The 18,157-nt window shown below is 39.8% G+C and overlaps 1 protein-coding gene across 13 annotated transcripts in view; it reads right to left on the bottom strand.

Moving 5' to 3' along the window:
- Positions 1 to 4,332: 4,332 nt before the first annotated feature.
- Positions 4,333 to 18,157, bottom strand: part of TRPS1 (transcriptional repressor GATA binding 1) — a 233,038-nt gene continuing 219,213 nt past the window's right edge. For all 13 annotated transcript variants that reach the window (XM_083748997.1, XM_083749002.1, XM_083748991.1 and 10 more), the window contains 2 exons: positions 9,990 to 10,112; positions 4,333 to 6,215 (listed from right to left, as the gene is read on the bottom strand). In XM_083748997.1, the coding sequence (XP_083605123.1) occupies positions 5,154 to 6,215; positions 9,990 to 10,112 (1,185 nt within the window). In that variant the 3' untranslated portion in view covers positions 4,333 to 5,153. The remainder of the gene's footprint in view (positions 6,216 to 9,989; positions 10,113 to 18,157) is intronic.

Raw genomic sequence — 18,157 nt, 5'->3', positions numbered from 1 at the left:
CTAAACAGGCTGAGATAATCTTCTTAACAGTTTAAGGGGTTTTTTAAGGGGTTTTTTATACTTAGGTTAAATTTTACAGTAAAGCCCTAAAGAAAGGTGTATTTCTTTGTTTTAGATCAGCCTTTGCCAATCTGGCTGGGGATAATGTGAGCTGCACTTCAAAACTCCAAAGGCACCATGTTGGTGAAGGCTGTTTTAGAAGCTAAGCTGCACAGCAATAATATTTTCCAAGTAAAACTCTAGTGTTCTAGACCTGGGGTCAGCAGTATAAAGCCCTCAGACCACACCTGCCTCACCCAGGCTTTTAGACTCAAACTGTTTTCCTTCTGGAATAGCTCAGGCCTACAAATGGCAATGAGTGGGACCTAACCTAACAAGGCAGGTGGTATCAGGTAACCCGATACACGGACAGTTATTTAATCATATTAAATAGTAATGCAATACATGCTAATTTTGCAACGTTTTAAAAAAGGTGTAGTGCTTGTCAATAATGTCAGCGCCTTTGGTTATGACACTGGGAGGAGGAAGTTACACTAGGGAGTAACCCGTGTTCAAAACTCCCATTGTTCTAGACACATTTTGCAATAGGGAATTTCATTAGTGCAAGGAGTTTCTGAGCTCTGGGCTCAGTACAGAGTACTGCGCCTAGGATTTCAGATTAAAATGGCAGAATGGAAGGAAAGGCGGACCTTTTTCTGCCTCCCCACTTCCAGCTACTCTCTGAAGACTGGAGAAGAGACTCTCTTAAGAATATTAAAGGGTGGGCAGGGGAAGGACTAGACCATGAGAAAAATGAGCATAATATTTTAGCTGCAAGCTTTGTATTCTTGCTATAAAAAAGTGTTCCTAGACGTTCTGTTGTTGCACCTATAACCATAACCTATTTAGCTCCTAGCTTTCATATCTCAGTTTCTAACTGGGTTGAATTTTGCCTGTATCCTCTTCCCTATAGCTCCACAAGGAAAAGGACTAAGGACTTTTTTTTTTAAGTTGAACTTTCAAGGAGGAGGGCATATCCCACCAGCTGTGCTGCAAAGCATGCTGGAGGAAAAGGAAAAGATGAGCCCTAATACACAGAACTCCATAGAGTCCATTTCCTATGAAGCATTCTCCTGGAAAGGGATATCTTCCAGCAGTTGAGAAACTTTAAAAACCAAAACAGTGCTGATATTAAAAACCAAACCTGCTGATATTAACTAGTTAAATCTCAGCGCAGTTAATTTTTGGCATTTGTCCTGAAAATCTGACACAACAATGGCTGTTTTTAATGGAACACTGTGTCACTAGAAAATGGATTATCTCTTTCAGCTCCTGCCATTGACCTAAGCGTTGTTGGAGGACAACTGCTTTAAAAGCGCTGAAGCAGGGCTGATCATATTACATGAGGCTGATGAAAATAAAGTGGCATTGGCACTCCCACCTACTACAACTTCCCAGTATTCCACAAACATTCATTTTCATGATTCCTTTCTAGGGATATGGATTAACAGCCTCCCTTAACCAAGAGGATGAGCAAGCAGTTGCTCAACACAGCCTTGAGCTAAGAGCAATTCCCCTTCTTGGTTAGGCTTGCAGAACTTGTGACCTGCCAGGCCAAATGCAGCCTATTATCCATGCACCTTGAGGGATTGCCATACGAGACTGCGGGGGTTCTTTGGGCTTGGCGAACAACAGGCTTGGGAGGAATTATTCAATAACAAGTAAGAAATGCAGCTTCTGTAACACTGCCAAGGTCAGCAAGACCTGTGGCAGTCAGGTATGGGAGTGCTTCTCATGCAGAGTGACAGTTCCCATATTTTGCTTTCAATATCAGTGTTGGGTGCATACCGATTTACAAACAGTAACTGACCACGACGTGCATGGGAAGCTGATCTAGGTGGTGGTTTAAATAGTTGCCTATATGATCCTGTCAAATTAGCCAAGTAATTTGTATCCGTTGTCTTCGTAAAGCTTTAAAAGAAGTGATAAAACGCCTCTCTGGACTTGGCAGAAGTTGCAACATGGTTACATTACACACCGTGGATAAGTTACCACCTGGCAAACGGTCATCTGTTTTCACCCCTGAAAACGATGTTCTCCTCTGCCAAAACCACGCTTGATTCCAGCATGGATCTCTACACCTTTCAGGAGGGTCCTGTGTGGAGTGATCCTGTGCAATAATAAAATTATGTTGTGTTCATTGAGACTTTTACTCCCTGGTAGGTGTGTTTAGGAATGCAGCCATAGTTATTGGTTTCAGAAGACTTGGAAGCAGAGACATGATTTAGCTAAAATTGGGGGTGGCTTGCAGATTTCCTTAAGGGCCACCTCCAAATCTGAGCCCAGTACCAAAAGAACCACTAGTCAGACATGACCCTAACCTCAATGTCCTCTCTTCCTTTTCCCAGGTTTATTTTAAATGCTCATTTTCTAGATCAGAGGATGATGCGTCTGACTCTTATTAAAAGTTAGTTTGAATTACATGAACATTTGTGATAGGCAGCATGTAAGTGGGATCAGAAGATGGCCCTTTAACATACCTTTCTGAACTGGGGTAATCTAGCCTTGATGGGATCATAGGAAGCTGCCTTATACCGAGTCAGACGATTGGTCCATCTAGCTCAGTACTGTTTACTCACTGATAAGCAGGCTCTCCAAGGTTGCAGACTGGGGTATCTCTCTCAGCCCTGCCAGGAGATGCCCAGGATTGCACCTGGGGGAGAGAAGGCTTCCCGAATGCAAAGCAGATGATGCTCTACCACCGAGCTACAGCCCTTCCCCATCCCCTAGATACAATTTCCTAGAACATTTGAGAAAACAAAACAGGGGAGGGACAGGCAACTGGATATAAGACAAGACGTTTTAAAACTTCATTCGCAGCAACATTCAGGAACCAGTTGTACTCCATAACCTCGAGAGACTAAAGAGCCTGTGATGCGAAATAAAGAAGTAAAGCCCCAATGCAACAACAACAACAACAAAACACAAAAAAACCCAACAATGAAGCGGCTGTGTAATATGGTAAAAACGGGAGTGCAATGCGACTACAGAATGCAATAAAAACCTTCAGTGCCAAGGAGTCGTATGGCACCTCTCGACATAATCTCTGAAATGTTTCATCTGAAACATAGACAAAGCAATAAAAAGAGGATATATGTTTATCATTTTAAGCATAACAATGTGAGTTAAGAGCTTAAGAATACAAAAAAGTACTTGGAATGAATCGTGCTACCCTTTCGCTTCCTCCTAAGTAGGCGTAAAAATATTCTCGTATTTCCTTCTTGCCATTTTCTTCTTCTTTTTCATCTTCTTCTCCCCCAGCAAATCATTAATATCAACAAAGTCCATTCATTTCATGTTACTGTTTACAATTTTAATGCACACACACACGCACAAATAAAAGAGACCTACTGCAATAGAAATTTGCTTCATTACCTTGTTTGCTACATTTGCAAATGTAAACAGAGCGAGGCTGAGCCAGCGCTGAATCTTATGCATGATGGAATATCTTTGTTGCATACGTACACTGTAGAAAATAATTATTCAATATGTCAGGCACCATTATTTGAAATGTAATACATTAATATTTACTAGAAAAATAAGTTTTTTTCCCTATTTGTTCTCCCAACTTCTTAAATGAAATAAGTTAATCTGACAGTGCATCCAGTAGCTTGTAATATCTCTTTGACTATCCCTTCGTAAAAACAACAACAATCAAAACTACTGGCTGGGCCGATATCGTGCAAATGAATTGAAGTCTGTCCTTTGCAGATCCTTGTAGCATCTATGGAGGCTTGGCTAACAGCACCGTGAACCAATGATTGAATATTGAGTTATTTAGACCTATTTCCCTGAGCAGTTACGCTGAGGAGCTTTCCCTTCATGGGCTAGTTTTACAAAACCTCCCCTCTCTTTTTCTTTTTAAAGTATTGAAAACAAAAACAGCCATGAAGGCAGACACGAGCAAAAGCTGGCATTAAGTCTAGTGAAGAGATTGACCGCTACATATAAATAACCAAAGGGCTTTTGGGAAAGTGAGTCATGCACTCAACCCTGAAGCGAAATTTAGAAAGAATAGCTAATGCAAAACATTAATACTACGCACATCAAATTGGTAAAGAAGCTTCCATAAAAGAGATAAGTCGCCAGGCAGAGTACTTTTCTACAGAATGTTACTCCAAAACCTGTATTTTGGCCAAAGCACGTTACTCAGAAACCCCTGAGATGTAGTTTGCAACCCTGGGGCCTGTACCGGGCTGGAAATTAACGAACACCAGCACAGTATCTATTTTAAAGGGCCTTCTCGCATCTTTCAGACTGGAAAGGAGAAGGTCTGGACTACAAATATATAGGTTTTCTTTTTCCCGACACCAGCGCCATTTAACTTTAACCTTTCCTGAGATTCTTTTTCATTTTAAAAAAAGTTTTCAGATTGCAAGGGAAGGAACATTACACTGAGGCTTTCATGATTTCGAATGCTCCTGATGATTGTTCCTGGGTCTGCAGGTACCTATTCAATCTACTATTGCACTAGACCTTGATAGATTGGGGAGTACTGTTGTAGACTGCAGGGCGATAGCCACCAAAATAGTAGCTACCGGCTGGTTTTGCATGAGTGACGTCTGGAGAAAACTACTACCTCCAGATCGCAGAAATGGTGGATGCTGTCGGATGCTCTAATAAGGCCAAAGTGAACCCAAATGAGGAAAAAAAAAATACTACTAGATTTCTGGACATCAGTTTATTTAACAAGTCCATTTTGCTATACAGTGTGCATATGTTACTGTACACCTGCATTATACATCTTTGCATTCTAGCCAGCTACAAGAACGAAAAGCATTAGTTGTCTGATTAGGGTTTCCCCCCCTGAAGAGACTTGCCCTGATATAGTGTCTTCTGTATAGTTTTGGTGGATGGGTCCCAAGTAAATATCCCTTAACCCCCAATTCCAGCTGCCATCCATTTTGCTTTTCCTTCTTGGTAACTTTTTTTTTTTTTTGTCTAGAGGAAGGAAAAGGAGGGAAGAGAAAAGAACGAAGGATTGTATACTGGATAAGGCATGCTTGCTATATGAAGTGCTTAATAAGACATTACAAGCTATTGAATTCCCATCAAGGAAACCTATTTCTGTTTAATTGTGCTAAGTGCTAAGGTTTATTTTATTTTATTTATCTTTACTCTTTAGATTTGCCATTCGTTTCAGCTTGTGCATTGTTCCTGTGTAGGCCCCTCTGGATGTGAGTTGTGAAGTCATACTTGTCCGTGCAAAAATATTGGCATATGCTGCACTGAAAAGGTCCACTGTCACCATGGCAACTCATATGCAAGGCATACATCACTTCATCCAGAAAGACAATGCCACAGTGCACACACTTGGTTGACAGCTCATCTTGAGTACTTCGGTCAACTTTCTCTGTTTTGACTACATTCAAGGGACCTTCATTTTTTACATTTGGCGGTGCCTTCGCTTTCTCCTTGGAGGCACCATTTGCAGTTGGCCCAGGTCTGGAATGTTTTATCGCCAAATCTAGAGGAATGTCATTATCAGATCCGACAGCTGAAAAATGAGGAGGCAGATTAAAGGTGGGATAAGGCACATAGTTTTGGCAAGGATTTGGTAGGCCAGGCACATGACTCAAGTAGTGTGGATTCCCGGGAACAGACAGCTTATATTTACTCCAGAATCTCAGCCAATCAGCTTCACTTTGAAAGTCATTGTGTACAAATGGAAGCCCAAAGAGTGGGTACTGGTACTTTTCAATGGGGCTTCCAGGTGGCGAATAGTTCGGATGCTTAGCAGGTCTCATGTATTTCTCTATTGGGCTGCCTCTCTCTGAGCTTCCTTTTCCTTCTGATATAGAGGAACTATTGCCTGGGTCTCCGGTACTTTCCTGAGGACTTTTTATCTGAATGTGCAAAGGTTGCATCCTTTTGTGAATATCCAGAGTTTGGCTGACCAATATTGACTGCGGAGCAGAATGGCTTTTAGTCAATGAGCCCTGGGCTTCATATTTACTCAGGCTGGGAAGCTGGATTTCTCTCTGGTGACCTTCTGTTATATGATCCTCTGACCTCCTATCTAATGGGCTGCCGTTGACTTGTTCCTCACTGTTCCCTCTCTGCTGTTTGTTTAGCTGCTCAGCCTGAAGTGCCTCCGGGTTAAGGCGCTTTCTCGTTCGTCTCCTAATGATCTGCTCACCGTTGTTCTGCTTAATGATGTTTAAAGGCCTGGGAGTCTGCATATAAAACACAATAACATCATAAATAAAAGAGCATTGCTAAGCAAAGCTTTGCAGAACCGCTTGTGCAAATCCCCAGTTATAGTTGCTGAACCACATCAAGCCATTGCAGGGAAACAGCTTAAAGAAATGGCTTCCTCAAATCAGGAAGACAGAAGGTCAAAGCAAGCACTCCTTAATTTTATTTAATTAAAAATGTGTCAACACCCCCTTTCAATGGTTTAGCTGGTATCAAAGTGCTTTAGCCAGTATCAAATCTCCCCACCCTAACAACTTTTTGTTACTTTCAAGAGTCCCCTGAGTGCACAAAATTCCTAATAATGACCATATTGATTGAGGATATTCTAAACTACAAGATCTTAAATCTGATCTTGGTTTGATCTCTCAGTTGGTAAGAAACCAATATTTGTTGAAGCCAAACATGTGAGACAGAGAGGAAGGGAAGGAGGCACACAGCTTGTTGCTGGACTGAAAAACCATGGTTTATTGGACCAGGATAATTTCCTCTGCCTCCCTCCCTATTTTCCCTTCTCACCTTAAGTTACTTGGATATCATGACCCCTTGTTGAAGATCAATGTTTTAAGTGACTATGATTGTGGCTCATGAATTATGCATATCAGCATTTTTAAACCAACATTAGACTAGACAGCATGTAAAACAAGCCAGCTTTCTTACCAGCACCAGTACCTTTACACAAGTGTTGCTTACTTGATCTGGCTCCTTCACCCCACAACTTTCTAGCCTCTTTTTTCAAAGTCAAACAAGTTGTGTCGGTGATTGCCTCTCAAGCTTTATTCTATTAAAAATCTAATTTTGAATAAATATTCACTATGATTTAGGTGTATAATAAGAAGTGAAAACTTTTATTTCATAAGAACAGTAGTGGTTGAATTTCCCACTCTATGATTCTGTTCTAGGAAGTGCAAGCTCCTCAATAAGCAAAGAGGAACTGTGGGGCAGGAAATAAGATGATTATGATATAAGGTCCCAAAGTTCAGGCAAGTAAGTTGAACACTCAATTTTCTTTTACTAGGATAGTTTAAAAATGCTTTACGTATATCTATTGTTACATTAAATAACATCTCTGCATGAGTATTTCTGCCTTTTAAAACTTGTAATCTTTGCTATACGCTAGTGTAGCACATGCCAGAATGGCGATGATGGATTCTCTTTTGGCTTGGTCATCACTCCTGTTCACTGTAAAACACACATATGTGGTGCCAGAATGGAAAACTCCCTGGTAAACCTATATATATCATATATTCAGTTACGTCATGGAAGAAAGGGAAGATGCGAACATACAAACATACAGACATACTCAACTACCCACTGGTTCCTATGCTTTCTAGTACCACTGAGAAATGGGACTTAGGACTGTGTGTATTATGGAGATGGATTGGACGAGGGGAATAAATCCACTGTGGAAGTACATGCCAGAAACACCACTGATCTCAATTTCTGTCAATTGCTGCTTTTATTTTTAATGCCACTTCAGTTCTAAAGGGCTTCTGTTCTGTTCTATGAGACACAGTAGAGAGGCAATTTGGTAGCAAAAGCTGACCATCACTTTGAATACTGGGGCAATGAGAAGCCCATGCCCACATACTTTTCACTACATAAAGAGGTATTTGTTATAATGGGGTGGGGGAGAGAATATAGCAATATTAGGGTGTAAATTAATTTGCAAGCTATTTCTGAAAGTGAGCTCTATCCATATTTGCTACAGTTTATATACTAATTTACTTCCAGTTCAAACTGTGTTACTGAGGAATCAGAAATTTCCTGTGTTTATATAGCTTTGTAAAAATGGGAGGGGGAAAAAAACCCAACCATCTAAATATCTACATTTATTTCAGTGTGTTTCTGTTTGTCACAGCCTAGCAGGGTTAATTATATCTATGGGCTTTGATTGGGCAGTTAAGTTAAACTCATTAATGTCAGTGTACATCAAATAACATCTCACTACAATGCTCCAGTACTGCTACTAAAGATGGTGTTATCTTAGTTCTGTGCTAATGAAATAAAGGTTTTACAACTTATAACCAATTAGCAATGTTGCCAGCATACGTTTATTAGGATTACTTTGCATGTTTTATGATACCTTTTAATTTAAAATATCTAAAATTGTAGCTATAATGTATTTACTTTCTTCCTTTCTTTGTGTGTGTGTGTGTGTGTGTGCATACACATCACACACACACACACACACTCACAAAACTAACCATGTCTTCCATCACTTCTAAGAAAGGGGGGGGTGTGTGTCAAAAGATGCAAAAGAGGCAGTACAGCATTATTCCACGACAAGATATAAACAGTGGATCAAAAATTAAATAGAATTAAAAAAGGTGCCAGATGAAATTATATTTAGATTGAATTTGCCATCTGTGTGATTATGTTGTTAAATAAACTATAACAAACTATTTCACACTAAAAGTCAGGATTAAAACTCTCATAAAATTGCATGAACTCTCATATAATTGGGGGAAGTCAACATTGCATTCTTCCCATTGTCCTGCCTGTGGAAAGCACTGCAGCTTGCCAGATGGAATAACCTGCTTGCCCCCCATCCCCTGTGCTGTTATGGGGTTCTCCCCCATTAACCAATTTCAGCAGATATAGGGAATTTGGGGGGAAGTCCTGTTGTGCAAGCAGAAGTCCTTACACAGCATTTCCACTGGTGGAGCTGGTTAGGTGAATGCCACCCAATAATTTTATTTATTTTGTTCAAGGGATGCTCTTATATGAGTCACTGAAATCTGGCTAATATCTGGTATGGTCAATATTCAATGGCCTGCTTTGGGCGTACATACATGGGCTTGTTAAGCAAATATATGCATGAGCCTTGTTCCCTTCTAGGCACAACACAGCTCAATGGGATGTTTAATCATAGCTTTCCCTTATGTCTATTTTTCTTTATTTTGTAATATTTATAAGCCACTTGATGGTAAGAAGAATACCTCAAAGTGGTTCAAAATGTGTTACCAGAGCTGGAACAAGCCAAGGTCTTAAACCACATTTCTGATGGGGCTTAAGATCATGGCCTGTTGAGTTTCTGGTAACTATGGTTTACCAGTTCAGATGTAATGGGAAACTAGGGTTAATTAAGCCAGGAAGTCCTGCAGTGAATCAAAAGGGAAGGGTGGAGCAGGTTGGCGTAAACCAAGCTATGTTCATTGGAACAGGACAGTATGTCCCTTGATGATACGTTGTTGGGAACAAAAATATTGCCCAGAAGCTGAGTTATTAGGCTGGAGCTAGATGTTGACAAGGGACATATTTCTGCTTTCTATCCATCAGACCATTGAGCTCAATGCTGTTTACAATGATTGGCAGCTGCTTTCTGATGGGGTATCTTCCCACTCTACCTGGAGATACCAGTGACAGAAACTGAGTCCTTCTTCCTTCATCAGCTCTGCCACTGAGCTACAAGCTTTTCCCTTTGTGATCAATATGAGGGGATCTTGACAAGTTCTGTTGCAACATATTTCTGTGAACTTCTTGGGTGGGAGGAGGAAACACCCCCACTTTTATTCTTTATTTTGTATCAAAATAATTAATGCCTCATTGGTAATCTCCAGCATAGACGCCTCTCCGTGGTGTATCAGCATGTTCCATAATGAATCACATCTGATCCCAGAGTGGCCGCGTTGGGAAGAAGAAGAAGAAGAAGAAAAAGGGGGGGAATGCAGTTAGGAAATTAACCGCAGCTGCCCTACTTCAGCCTAGCTGCCGAAAACCTTTCCTGCATAAAACGAGTAAGTTCTTCCTACCGAGTGAAGCTTCTGGTACAGACCACACGCGTTGCATACATATCCTCCATTTGCATTCTTTCGCCAGAGAGAGGTCTTTGTGGTCAGGCAGTTGGCACAGAAAACTCCTGAGCCTCTACGTCTCTGAAACGGGAAAAAAGTGGGGGGGGGGACACAAGGTCAAAGGTTAAGTCACGTGATCTGTGGAGTTAGGACAAATCAACACAGGAGTTTTGTCTCTATGCTGGCAACAATTGATAGCATAAAAACCACACTGCCCATAATGAGGTCAGGTTCAATTGCGCTTAATAGGGAGCGCTGATTTTCATTACAATTTACCCTACAGTGATGGATGAGGTGTGCAAAATACCACCACTTCCCTCTCCACCCCCCCAACCCGGTAACAGCTTTAACTTTTTGAACTTTAGTGTCTGTGCCCTTCTAATAACTGGATTCTGAACTCGGAATTTCAATGTTCTATTTTGACACAAAATGATCTCTGCTGATCTTGCTAGCTGCTTTTTGCAAGGATTTCACTGTTTTAATTATAAGTATTAACTACAAATAGTGTGTGTGTGTGTGTGTGTGTGAGAGAGAGAGAGAGAGAGAGAGAGAGAGATTCTAGTTCGTTTGTCTCATTCCAGTTCTTGTATAAGAGCCTATTAACAATATACACAATACTGAACGTAATTCCCACATAGGTTAACATAAAACTAAAATCCACTTATGCTACTTTCTATTTCCCACAGCTGACTGAGACCACGGCCTAATTTCATTGGTGAAAAATATGGCATTGTTAATGATACCACTTCTGAACTTCGTATGAAACTAGGCAATGCCGCGTTATCAGTGGATAGATTTTTTTACTTTCGTTTTAATTTAGTAAAGGCAAAACTTTTCCAAATGCAAAATGAACATTAACTGGACTGCTAACTGAGCTCTACAGCTTTACTAATAGCCCATTCAACATTTACTAATATTCCATCTTGTTCAGCATCGGGCAGCGCTGACCAGAGAAGCTTGTTAAATTCCTTCTGTGACATAATGATATCATTAAACTTTTCATTTCAATAAGAACACCACAAGGGGGAAAAACAGGCTGTTTTTGTGGGCACAACTGCTAACAACAATGACATGGCTGTCTTGTTCTGCCTACCCCCCCCCCCCCGTGAAAAAAAAATCATTTCAACATTGGTTTCTTTCTTTCTTTTTTACAAACTTTTATTAAATGTTCTCTGCCCTGCACAAGTGTGGAGGGAAAACAGTTTCACTAAAAGATTAAACTGATTTTGTTCTAAATTAAAAAATTACCAGTCCTGTAAATCAAAATTTCAAGGTTTCATCAAATTTAAGTAATTTATTTAACTTTGCGCCATACTGTAGGGAAGGGGGCCTATCAGTGCCAAGAAAATACAATGGTTATAATTGTACTCTGATACATTTCAAATGGAAAGCTTTTTGCAGACATAATTTTGGCTTGGAGTATGGAACACTTTCTTGGCATGGAAAGGGCATTTGATTCATCGGGTGTTTCACAATGTATCACTAAAAAGACCTGGTGATCAGCCAGTTCCCTATAGGGTAATTTTTCCTTCCAGATGCAAGCGCTATCAGAGGCCCTCGTCAGCTAAACTAATTATGATCTTGCATTTGCTGATGCCTGCTCACTCTAACGTTCGACATCCCCCATTAATCACCAATACGAGGAAAATGAATGAAACACAGGGAAACGAGGGCAGGTAACCTACACGGCCATAAAAATCTAAAATGAGAGCAATAATTTAACAAGACTGGGGAAATGTTTTTCGGTGAGCACCAAAGTCAGCCTAACAATTGCCCTTTTAAACCAAGAACACAATTTCATTAGTGTAGCAGGTTGTCCTGCTTCAAGTCGAGGTAATAAAAATCAAGAATGCTAACGGAATGGTCTCCTGGTCCCACCCCTCCAGCCAAAAACCACTAAATCATAACCATAATTACACCTCATTGTCTCACCTATGTCTCAGTTACAATAGGACCACTCCATGTCCAATTATTTCATAATGTACTATGCATTTATAAACATGTGCATTTATAAACCAGTTAATATTGAAAAATCTTTAAGCCGTGTCTGGGGAAACTTTGCTCCTCCAGTTGCCACTGGGCAACAACTCCAGTCATCCCTGGCCATCGGCCATGCTGGGTGGGTCTGATGGGGACTGTAGTTCAATCATGTTTGGAGGACCAGAGGTTCCTTGCCTCAGCTCTAAGCAGTGTACAATATAGAAAGTGATTATATATATATATATATATATATATATATATATATATATATATACAGTGGTGCCTCGCTAGACGAAAAGAATTCGTTCCGCGATTCTCTTCGTCTAGCGGTTTTTTCGTCTTGCGAAGCAAGCCCATTGACAGCTTAGCGGATTAGCGCTACAGCTGTCAAGCGGCTTCCAGCGATCAGCTGTTAAGCGGCTTAGCAGCGGAACAGCTGATAAGCGGCTTAGCGGCTTAAGAAAAGGGCGAAAAAAGCGAAAAAAGCCCGCGGGGGGATGCAAGATTTTTTCGTCTTGCGAAGCAACCCCATAGGGAAATTCGTTTTGCGAAGCGCCTCCAAAACAGAAAACCCTTTCGTCTAGCGGGTTTTTCGTCTTGCGAGGCGTTCGTCTTGCGGGGCACCACTGTACCGTATAAATCCATCCTTTAAAACCAACCTTAAAAAATTAAACACCAATAAAACTGCAATAGAAAGACTATTAACAGAAAATAGAAGATAAACAAATAAAACAAGAATTCAGGGGATTTAAACACATAAAACAACATCTCATCTCACGGGTCAGGGGAATCCTGGGCAAAGAAATAAGTCTTTGCAAGGTATCTGGAGGGGGAAGGGCAGTCCATAAAAAAGGGGAAGGGGGCAGAAAACGCCTGTTTTGGGGTTATTCCTCTGTAGGATGTGGTGCCTTAGTAACATTTACCCAGGTGATCTAAGTGATCTTACAGGTCAATACAGGGGCAGGTGGCCTTTTGGGGAATATGCCTAGAATGCTTATTATTTATATGCATAAAATAATTCATTATCCATTAATGATTAGTTTATCTAATAAGTATCTATATATGCATAGAAGGTTAATTGCCTATCTACACCACTGAAACCCTGGGGAAACCTAAAAACAAAAAAACCCCGCAATAAAATAAATGATGTGATGATTATTTGTAAACACTTTAAGGCGAAGGAATTATTTGGAACGAATGATTTGTGAAGGCAGTTTACTGATCGGGAATGACTGTCTACAATTACTGTGTTGTATATTATGCAAAAATATGGAGTGAAAAATTATCTGTGCAACTGGCACACCATGCAATTCAATGGTGGTTGAATTTGCTTGACCCTAAGTGTAAATAGAATAATAGAATCATGGAACTGTAGATTTGGGAGGAGCCGTGAGGGTCATCTAGTCTAACCTGCTGCAATACAGCAATCTTTTGCCCAACACAGGGCTCAAACCCACAACCCTGAGATTAAGAGTCTTTAAAATGAAGATTCTTCCTTGCTACTGAGTGTTTGTCAGTGTGACCAAAATTTAAAGGAGAAACCACAACTACATTAGAACACATAGTTATTTCATCAAATATATGCCAAAACGCAAAATTCAAGCTAAACTGTGTAGCGATGAACTAGCCTGCCATAGCGACTGGGATTAATGAACACATGCCAGATAAGGCCAGAGGAGAGGTTAAATTCAACTTCTCTGCTCCTAATCAATAAAGTGATGTTTATTTGGATTTAAGTTAATGTTTATGTGCCTTCTTTTATATCTTTGGGCCATGAGCCATTCTGAAAAGCAACACAGAGCTCACAAGTGCCGTAACTTGCACCCAAAATCACAACGGTATAAAATTACACAGGCTGTAGCTAGAAGAAAGTAATCTTACTTTATTACCTGATAGATTGTGTGGGGAAAAAAATGTGGACATGGAAATTATTGGAAAGTTGTTGTATTTTCTGTGACAAGACTGGAAATAATTTCAAAAAGGGGGGGGGGGAATCTGAAGGTGCATGCAGTTCTTACTTAAGAGATTGGATTGTTTTAGAACTGATTAAGTTAACCAAGTGGAAAGGATGTAAAATCTCTAACAGGATAAGTAGAAACTATTTATTACACATTGGAAAGCAATGTAATTCAGGAAATGTATTGTCTGGAACCAGTATGACCCATCTAACCTATTTCTTCCTGTGTTAAATGGCTGTTGTTTTATATAAAATCAATAAAAATATATTTTTAAAAAACACTTCCTAGTTTCTGTGTAAATAGTGTAATGTTCTTCATAATCTGGATGATGAACAGATTGGAGCTTCTTCATCTTCTTCAATTTAGATGCTATTTAATTCCAAAAAAAGGGTTTACTAGTGTCACTGAAGTCTGTAATTCCTCGTTGGGAATACAAATTTGTCTAATCGGTAACCCTTCACTGTATTACAAACTGAGTGGTATTTTCTCCAAAGGTTATTCTCTGGCTTGCAATACCAACCTAAATTCTGTATATGTGTGGTCAGCAGACCAAGTACCTGAGGCCAGCTGCCTTAGAGGTGCATTAAATTCCTTAATGCCCAACCTGATCCTAAACCATCACAGAGAGTTGTGAAACATGGAGAAAAGCATTATTTTATTTGACTGTTATCTTCTTTATTTGTGTCAATTTTCTCTACTGTTATTTTGCGAAATGTGATTGTTCAGTTCCCAATTTATCTCTTGTTCCTGAGTGGGTTTTTTTTTAAAGGTAGGGGATGAATTTTCTGCAATGCCTGTTTCTGCAACTACAATTCCTAGAATAGGACAAAGCATAGGCAACTAGCAGGAACCAATGTTATGATCCCCAGCCCACCCTGAATGATCACCAGTAAAACTCACAATTCCTTTTCTAAAGATAATTCCAGCAAAAACAACTTATTTCTTAGAAAACCTGAAACCCATGCATTTAAAGCACATTCATACCACTTTAACAGGCACAACTGTAGCTTATCCCTCACAGGGCTACAATCAAATTTCAGTTCCCAGGATTCTTTGGGGGAAAACCATGTCCTTTAAAAGTATGGTGTGAGAACAAACAATCCAGAATAAAACATTTAAGCTTCAAGGGATTTTTTCAGATCCTTCTCTAAGTGAAGGGTATTTATTTACCTATCACTCCAGATGTTGTTGGAATACAATTCCCATCGGCTCCAGTCAGCAAGGCCAATGGTCAGAGATGATGGGAGTTGTAGTCCACCAACCTCTGCAGGATACCACACTGCCTATGTCTGCATTAGCCGCTTGAATCCCATTTCATGCATCCCACCTTTTATCCCAGCCCTAACGAAACTTCCTAGCATCACTTCTGAACATGTCCCTGAACAAAGATGAAGGGATCTGGATTCCCATCAACGCCACTTGTTACTAATTGGAGTTATCCATGTAGATTTCCTGTACGTGCTTGGGAAAAGAAGCCCAAAGGGTCTATAATTGAAACTATGTTTCTGCTGCGTCAATCTTTAATTATGTGGATCCTTATAGCTAGTACATTATAATAACACTGCCTGAAGGGACCACTACAGTTAAGGGTCTGTCAGTATTTCCATTTTAGTTCCTAGGTTGGGGTGTTTAATATCTCAGTTGTCTCAAATCACATTGGGCTGAAATTTGGCACACAAATTGGCCAGCACAGATGTGAAGTGGTTTAAAAAAACAACAAAAAACACAAAACTTTATTTAAATCAGTTCAGCTGTTTATAATTTGGAGGAAAGCCAACTATGGGAAAAAAAATTCAGGTTTGTGGATAATACCTCTCCCCCTTTCTCAAAGCATTTCCAGGAAAATAGCAAACGTATCTTTACAGGAAAGCTTCCTGATACATTAATTTAAGGGAAAGGAAAGCTTAGTGAGAATTTAAAGAGAAGACTGTACTTAGTCTCGTCTCTGAGCATGTTCCAAAAGTTTTGAATGGATAAGAAGCATGATGAAGCCATGAAAAGACAGATCAACCCAGACACAGGGAAATGGATTTGCATTTTTAGTGACTGCAATGTCTTGGGGTTTTCCACTGGAACATGCATTACTCACATGAGGGGAGCCATGCAGTTTCTGGGGAATGAGCCTCTGGCCTTGGATGCCAATGGCCCTGCCTCTGGACACCCGTGAGCTAGAATGATTGCCATTGAGTTCACTATGCGATTACTGTTTCACTAGGAGCCAATAGGAAGAAGAAAAGGATCCCTATCCACAATTAAACCTGAGAGTGAGACCAAGAGCAAGTTCACAGCAAATCAAAGAAGCAATGGCTTTGAAAAGGCATGAAAAAGGTGTGTTTTCAGCTATAAGGGTTCTGGTATTTTGGACCCTACAAAACCACTAGTTTAGCCATGAAAAGCAAACACAATGAACATCTGTTACTACCCTAGTTTTACTAGGATAGTACCAGAAGGATTTTCAAAATTAGTCATGTTTTTTGAGAGTCCCATATATAAAAACACAAAATGAGGGTTTGTAATTAGGAGGAAAATGTGTCTTTAACTACTGTGTCATGCCCAAATGTATTGTTTTGCTCAAATTAAATACGGACTGAATGCAAGCCACTCTGGAACACTATTTGGCTGAAGAGCAGGATACAAATGTTCTTCATGAATAAATAAAGCCGTGTTTAATTTTGGGAAGGCGATGGGTTGCAGCCTTTGAAATAATTTCTCCAAGCCAATTATCATCGACCACAATGGCACAACTTGAGAGTAACAGACAATGCCAAAGATACGCAGCATTAAGCAGCAGATACGTTGGAAAAGAGGCCTACTTACAAACTGTGCAAGTATTAGTACTCTGTAGTATCACAAGAGCTGCATTGCAGAAGTGCTAAATGATTTTCCTGGAGGATGTGCTGGTTCCGAATTTAGGAGTCTAATGTAAACCAGGCTAAATCTCAATCATAGGTATGGTTAAATTATTGTAATCGCCACAAAACCTAAAGGAATTTACTTCAAAACAAATGTATTCATCTACTTTCCTTAGTAGTACTATTGGCTATGCTAGTAGGAACAAGAGGAGCAGCACTAGAATACAAAAAACATGCATTTAGCACCAAGAGTGTGATACGACCTGTACAGAATACAGAACAAGCATAGTCCTTGATACAAGGATCACAGTTTAACTCTACCAAAACGGATGGGGGGGCAATGTTTTTGATTTTGAGAAGGGAGGAAAAGATGGCTTGATGAACAGAGATTACAGAACATTCCAGATGCAGGGAAGAGCATGGAAGGAGGTGTGAAAGTGAGAGGTTGAATCTGAAGAGGAATGAACAAGTCGATTGCTGAATTTTATGTTTTAATGTATTATATATTTTGATGTTAGCCACCCTGAGCCCGGTTCTCGCGGGATATAAATAATAATAATAATAATAATAATAATAATAATAATAATAATAATTACTACTACTACTACTATATCCAAACCAGTCTCGAGATGGGAGAATAATGTAGAAAAATGGTTTGTAATGGCACTAGCTTTGAGAGTCCCCTCTCTTCCTCAAGGCTTCCCTCTCAGTGGTTAACTGAAAGGCATCTTCCAATTATTTGGGTCCATGCGTCCTTTCTCTAAAAACCAACAATGTAACTGTCAGGTAAAATTCCATGACTCCCTTGAAATTCTACAAGTTCCCATCAAAATTTGCTCATCATTTCAGTGAATTGAAACATGAGCTGCTGAAGCTATTTGCAATTAAGATGACATATTTAGTATTTTATTTACCATGAGGACAAAAGACTTAACTCTTGTCTACAGAGTGTACATATCAACAGTGTACAGATTCACTTTTAGATAATCAAGTCTCTGTAACCCTTAAAAGTGTCATGCAGCCCAATCCTATGTCTGTTTTTTTCAGAGGTTCAAGTCTCACTTTGCTCCATGGGGTTTATTCCAAGATAGGTGTACATAAGTTTGAGCATCCTGAAAAGTTCCTGTATTACTCTGCTGTAGCAAAAATAATTTTTCCCCTGTACAGTACTTTAGGCTAGGATTGGGGTGTATGAGTTGATGTAACCTTAATTCAAAAGAGTCTGGCAAGATTATAAGTAACAGGATGTAATAAACAATGTAACAGGTCATTGGCGGATTCTGAATCAGTAGAATTTCATTCAGAAAATGTACTACATTTATATTATATTATATTA

Source organism: Podarcis gaigeae, assembly GCF_964106915.1.
Source record: "Podarcis gaigeae genome assembly, chromosome: 7".
Classification (NCBI taxonomy): Eukaryota; Metazoa; Chordata; class Lepidosauria; order Squamata; family Lacertidae; genus Podarcis; species Podarcis gaigeae.
This window is presented reverse-complemented; position numbering and strand designations above follow the sequence as displayed.